The sequence below is a fragment of the Poromitra crassiceps genome (assembly GCF_964638095.1).
Source record: "Poromitra crassiceps genome assembly, chromosome: 10".
Lineage (NCBI taxonomy): Eukaryota > Metazoa > Chordata > Actinopteri > Beryciformes > Melamphaidae > Poromitra > Poromitra crassiceps.
In genome coordinates this window covers 12,021,381-12,028,041 of record NC_139631.1, presented here as the reverse complement: position 1 = coordinate 12,028,041, position 6,661 = coordinate 12,021,381, and the positions used below count along the sequence as shown (strand labels likewise).

Here is a 6,661-nt window from a genome sequence, read left to right as displayed (position 1 = left end):
CACGGCATTAGATGGTGATCTGATCCGCTGAGGTGGGGGACAATGTTGTAGTAGATGGACTGTATGTGCTCTAAATATCTGCACGTCCTCGCCCGGCGTTTGCCCTGTAGCCACGTTATAATGAAGCACAGCTCATATTCCCGCTGAGTGCTGACCCAGGCCGAGGGCTCGGTCACTTTGTGCGCCGGGCGACCTTGCGTTCCCCGTGACGGCAGATAGAAGTCGTGTTTAAATCTCCTTTTCTCTCTCCATCACCTTCACCCCCCCCCCCCCCCCCCGCACACACACACACACACACACACACACACACACACACACACACACACACACACACACACACACACACACACACACACACACACACACACACACACACACACACACACACACACACACACACACACACACACACACACACACACACACACACACACACACACACACACACACACACACCACCCTGTTCCCAACATGCCAGCAGCTCGGTCAGAAAGCCGCTGGCGATCAGCTGCTCCCCAGTGAAGGACAACAACATGCTGTATGGCCCATAGTGCCGTGGAAAGGTGGCGAAAAGAAGGTGAAAATGTACTAAAAATAAAAAGGACGGCAAAAGACAGCATTAGTACATTTGAAGCCGGCTTTAAGAGCCGAATAGAAAATAAGGGAAAATATATACTGTAATAGGAGAGTAACAGAAAATCAACAGTCCTCGATTAGCTCAGTGCCATCTTGGTATTTTTCAATGTCATTTCTTCGTTTCTAACATTGAGCTCCTCACACACATTTTGTTAAGCATCCTATAAGTTTTGTTTCTTCACCTACAAAGATAAACCTGCTTTTGCTATCTTTTTTGGGGGATTTACAATATGGGGTTTGGTGGAATACTGCTGTGTTCAAATCTTGCCATTTATATTGTGTGTGCATGGGCGTGTGTGTGTGTGTGTGTGTGTGTGTGTGTGTGTGTGTGTACACGCACTTGTAAAAGGCCTGGTTCTCCACCCCACACTTCCATAAGTGCTTACATGCTGCAGGGGTCGAGGTGTGAAATGTCAACACCAGTTTCTTCTACAGAGAGAGAGAGAGAGACAGACAGACGAGAGAGACAGAGAGAGACAGACGGAGAGAGAGAGACAGGGATATAGAGAAATGAGATTATCAAAGATGTGTGAATTAGGACAAGAGAAGTGGCCAAGTGCTGAACATGATAAGAGGGAGTTGTGCAAAATGCTGACCCAAAGACCCAGAGCCATAAGTCTAGCACGACGCAAGACAGACATCCTGAGTTAGCCGCCGCATTCTGCACTAAATAGGCCTGCAGCTAGCAGAAAGCCCCGCTCTTTATGGACGAAGAGGAGGGATATATTCCAGTAAATGTCCAGTTAGCAGCCCTGTGTGTCTGGTAATATGAGAAGCCAGATCAATGCTGAGTAGCAACGAGGGAGGAGAGAGAGAGACACACACACACACACACACACACACACACACACACACACACACACACACAGAGCGAGGTAGCAGAGAAATCAATAACATGGGAATGAGTTACTCCCAATCCCACCTATAGATTTGAGAAAGAAAGCACGGTGTCTTGATTTGCTCTGAAGATTGGAAAACATGTGGGCAGCCTCTGAGCCTCATATGAACAGTATTTTAGACAACCTCATCAAACACCTTGTTATAGTGGCTCAGTCAGCTATATTGCTCAACTCCCCCATGGTCACAGATCAGTTTATACTATGTATGCAGTTGCTCACAAAGTGGTTACAACACGCTTATTACACACATGTGCAGCAGTGGCCGTGTGTGTGCGTTTGCGTGTGTGTGTGTGTGTGTGTGTGTGTGTATAGGTGTGTTCTGCTGCCAGAACTGTGTGTAAAAACATCTTTACAAAGTTGTTTTTGGTCCCACTTTGGATGACATGCACATCCTAAAAGCTTAATAAAGCATTAATAAAACATTTGATAATGCTTAGTTACATAGATGCTGAAAACGTCTGTAGGAGTAGATACAGATGTACTGCTGCACCTATGCATCTATGGAAAGACATTGCATCTTGTGCTTCCAACTGTCGGAACATATGACTCAGTCTTTTCACTGGGCCTCTTTAATTTGCACCATTTAGTGTCCACAAAAGAAAAATGTTGATGCTTTAAAAAAAAAGTGTCATGTTTTATTTTACTGGGACAACACACATTAATCAACATTACTACTGTAAATGTGCCAGTGTTAGTCAGCCGGGCAGTTTTCAGCTGCTGTCCCTGGGCATGATGATGTTAAGTAGCAAATTCAATTTCTAGTGGGCGTGGGGACAGACGGTGGGGACAGACACCACGTGGCCACTCCCACAATGGCTACAAGTGGAAAGGACACACCCTTTTTTCTTCTTTGTGTGTTTCTAAGCATCATGAAATGTTCACTGCAGCTTCATGAAGCCTTGAAAAGTGAGTTGTCATTGGTCCAAACTAAGTGGGACAGTTTAGCTAATGAGGATCAGGCTGTCAGGTGGAGGTGAGTCAGTGCAGTGAGAGGAACCATGCAGTGACCTGAACATAGTGGAGACTGATCTGAACACAATATACACATCAACAAATGATTCCAAACCTGTTAAAATACAGCAAACCAAATCTTACACACATCACAGAACACACACACACACACACACACACACACACACACACACACACACACACACACACAGGGACACACGCACGCACACAACCACATACACTCACTCTCGGTGAGGGAATCCAACAGTTCAGCATACAGCCAAACTGTTTCGTCATTAGAATGTGTTAACATAGTAAAGGTTAACATAGTAAAAACATACAGATGGACATAGGTATAGATTGTGCATTATTGTTTTGCATAATCTATGGTTGCTGATATGACTATGGGACTATGGGAAATGGTTACAGAGGACAGGAATATTAACAGAAAATTCAAACAGACTGATTCACAGAGTGATTCACAAAACAAAACAAAAACACTGTTGGCAGAGAACAGCTAAAATAAAATAAAATAAAATAAAATAAAAAAGTTGAATCCATTCCGCGTGATAAAGTATTGCCACATCAAACTACATTTAAGTATAAAGAGTTTCCTATCAAATGAAACAACACAAAAAAATATTCCCATCATATCGACGTGACGGAGCTGCACCACATACGACACGACACGACACAACCAAATGGACACACACAGAGGAAAGAGAGCAGCGGTTCTTCCAGTGATGGAGAGAGGTGGGGGAGGTGAGACAGGGGCAGGGCTGCAGGTGGAGAGGCATCAACTTGAGAAGTTAAGTGTTTCTAAAATGCAAGTGTTTTTTTGTTTTTAATTTGTGTTGTGTTTACTCACCAGTGATGAATATGAATACACACAGAGAGAAGAGACAGAAACACAAAGATAAAACTGCATCTTCAGCCATACATGACTTGCCAGACAGACAGACAGACCGACAGACTAAGCAGAGATGAGAGGGCTAGTAAATATTCTGTAATGAAGAGAATAGTCATGAGATCGGTTGATTGATTGATTGATTGATTGATTAATTGATTAATTGATTGCATATAATTTGTCTCTTCCCTGTAGGACTCGGACCCACAGAGAATATTGACTCCTGAGTCAGCTGTCAGCCTCTTGCTGCTAACAATGAGTCCACATGGGGTTTGTCAAAATATCGACAGAGAAAACAGTTTGTGAAAACGATATGCCAACCAACCGAGGGTTTTATATCCACACCCGCGAAGCAACAGCAGCGCATCATTTCAGTGGATAGTGGCACTGTGGCACAGTGGTAGCGCTGTCGCCTCACAGCAAGAACGTCCTGAGTTCGATTCCCGCCTGGGTTGACACTGGGGGCCTTCGGTGCCTGGGGCATGTTCTCCCCGTGTGTTATTGCTAATAACACACGGGGATGTTATGGAGGAAACCCCGTGGGTTTCCTCCATAACATCAATATTCAATATTCATTCATACCCCTCACTAAAAACATGCAAGGAGATGTCGCCTGACCAGCAACGGATGTGAATAAGTTGGTCCCCGGGCGCTTCACTGCAGCTGCCCATGGAGGAAGGACAAGCCAGGATGGGAGAAATGACGAAATTGAATTTCACCAGCAACTGTCAGCATGTGTGGCTGGCTGCATGCATGTGTTGTGGTTTGTATGACAAATAAAGACATCACACACAGTTAGCTCTATCTCAACTATAGTAGCGGACTAGCGATCCCTGTGTGACTGGCCATTCAGTCAGGCCTCGCTCCCCTCTCTCCCCAGAGGGCTTTCATAGTCCAGAGGTTTTCATGGTGGGAGGTGGGCCTCCCCAGGGGGGCTCCAAGCAGTGTCAGGGGAGCCTCAGTGAATGGAAGTGGAAAACATATTACATCTGTTATTGAATTAGTTATCAAAAGGAGATCTCATAGAATAGCCTAAATGTGTGATTTGGTTAATGAGATAACTTTAGTGTTGTTCCTGTGCACTTTCCCAGAGTCAGAAACTAATAAATGCCTTCAGACAGACCTTTTTATGTATTTGCAACCCGATCTCCAAAAAAATTGTAAAATAGCAACGTTTGTGGACAAACGTTGGTATTTTACAATGTCGGCTAAGAAATTGTAAAATGGGAACGTATGCGTCTACAGCGGTGGGTGGGGTTTGGGCGTGTTTTACGGAGATTTTCTGTTTCTAACCCCTCCCCCTACTCTAATCCTAACCCTAACCTCTCAGAACGTTACTATTTTACAATTTTCGAGCCGAAATTGTAAAATAGCAACGTTGGTCCATATCGTTGGTATTATACAATTTTCTGTGAGACTGTGTTGGTATTTGGTGTAGTCTGACGTATGCCAACAGTAATAGACTATCTTGGATCAATTGTTGAATGTCTATGGGATCAAATAACATAATCATGATTGCATAGGCATCCAAGAATTGAGCGAGGAGGGGGGGCTCCTTTTTCCTAGCTTTGTCTGGGGGGAGGCCCACAGTCTCAGACTTTGAAAACCCCTGTCATAGTCCAACTCAGTGATTACCACTCTGTAGCTCTCCATGGTGTTGAACCTGTCTTGAGTCATTTTGGCCATTAATTAGCAATTTTTGCCGATTTAGTCGTCCACAATTACCTAATTCAAAAATCTGCTCTTTACACTTCCTGAAAGATTCAGCGAGATCGCACGTAAAATGGCATAGCTATGGCCGAACAAAATTCTGCTCACTCACTCACTCACTCATTCACTCACTCACTCACTCACTCACTCACAGACAGACAGACAGACAGACAGACAGACACAGACAGACAGACAGACAGCATTCTTATTATAGGATGCTTCCAGTAATGCACTTTCGCCCCACAGCAGAGTCTGTACAGTGGCAGAGAAGTGAGGTTTCATACCAGATTTCAATCAGAAGGCCGCCATATTCGCATAACCTGATCAGCCCGTGACATCAGTCAAGTCCCAAAGAATCCCCCACGGGGAGGGGGGGAGGGGGGAGGGGGGATTCTCTATCCTAGCCTATTCAGATGCCCTCCTCTCACCTCAAGAGGAGCGCCACCTGACAAGGGAGTCATACGCCAAAGTAGTTGCCATGTTTGCCATTTGCTAAATAAAGCCGCTTGTTAAATCTTACCGACTGGCCTCTCATGAAATGAAAAGTGGTTGTGTGAATTCCTGATTAGTGAAAGTGTGTTTTTAATCTCAACTCTCCTGTGGAGGCTACAAATGGAAATGGTGCAGTGTTGTTGTGAATACAGTATAAATATGTTGCCATATTGTTTTCACAGACTGGCTTTTTTTTTGGTGAAAATTTTGACAAACCCTGTTTGGCCTCTAGCAGCAAGAGGCCTAGCAACGGGAGCTCGCCATTACAACCGACAGCTGACTCAGCAGCCAGTACTGTCTGTGGGCCCAAGTAGCCTACTACAGTTATATAAGAGACAAACCATAATATAGATCCAAAATCACCAAACCTATCCTTTACGGGAAGCATTTCTTAAGGGAATGATGCTCCTGTAGTGACTCCATGATGTTACATTTAAATGTAATAGCAGATGATAGGAGCATGTCAAGACATGAAAGGTCTGATAAACATGGAACCAATGAAGCAATGTATTCACTCTGAGTTGACAGATAACCAGTAGATCTACAGTACACACAGAGCTCACAACAGCCAGAATAGGAAACGATATTTTATTTATTTAACCTTTATTTGACCAGATAAAAACGAATGAGATATAACATCTCTTTTACTATGATTTTGATAACACTTTTGGAGTATAGTTTGAGTTCTCGCAGTACTACTAGTCCTAGCAATGTATTTATTATGCACGGATGCAATGCATAATGCATCAAAGTTGCTGCTCATAATCTACCGTAGCTTTGTGATGACAGAACCCCAGTGTACAGATGAGAAATGTGTCCCAAATGCAAGACACCTGTTCTAGGTGTAATTTAGAACATCATACTTTTGAAGTCTGGGATTTGGCCTACTGTAAGTTTCTTCTGTCTGCTAAAGCTGTGTTCACACCGAGATATTTATTTTTCTCTCTGTCGCTCGACTGAACCCTTTGGAGTCGCTCTGTCGCTCTGTTTAAATCGCTCATCAATAGGCACAATAATTGATGGACATCTGGGGGCTATAACGTTACGCAATGTCATGATATTTGTC

At 43.9% G+C, this 6,661-nt stretch overlaps 1 protein-coding gene across 1 annotated transcript in view; it reads right to left on the bottom strand.

Moving 5' to 3' along the window:
- frmd3 (FERM domain containing 3) overlaps window positions 1–6,661 on the bottom strand; it is a gene marked incomplete at both ends in the record, with an annotated part of 75,483 nt that overhangs the window by 23,869 nt on the left and 44,953 nt on the right. Inside the window, one exon of the mRNA XM_083643913.1 lies at window positions 977–1,065. Coding sequence (XP_083500039.1) covers window positions 977–1,065 — 89 coding nt within the window. The remainder of the gene's footprint in view (window positions 1–976; window positions 1,066–6,661) is intronic.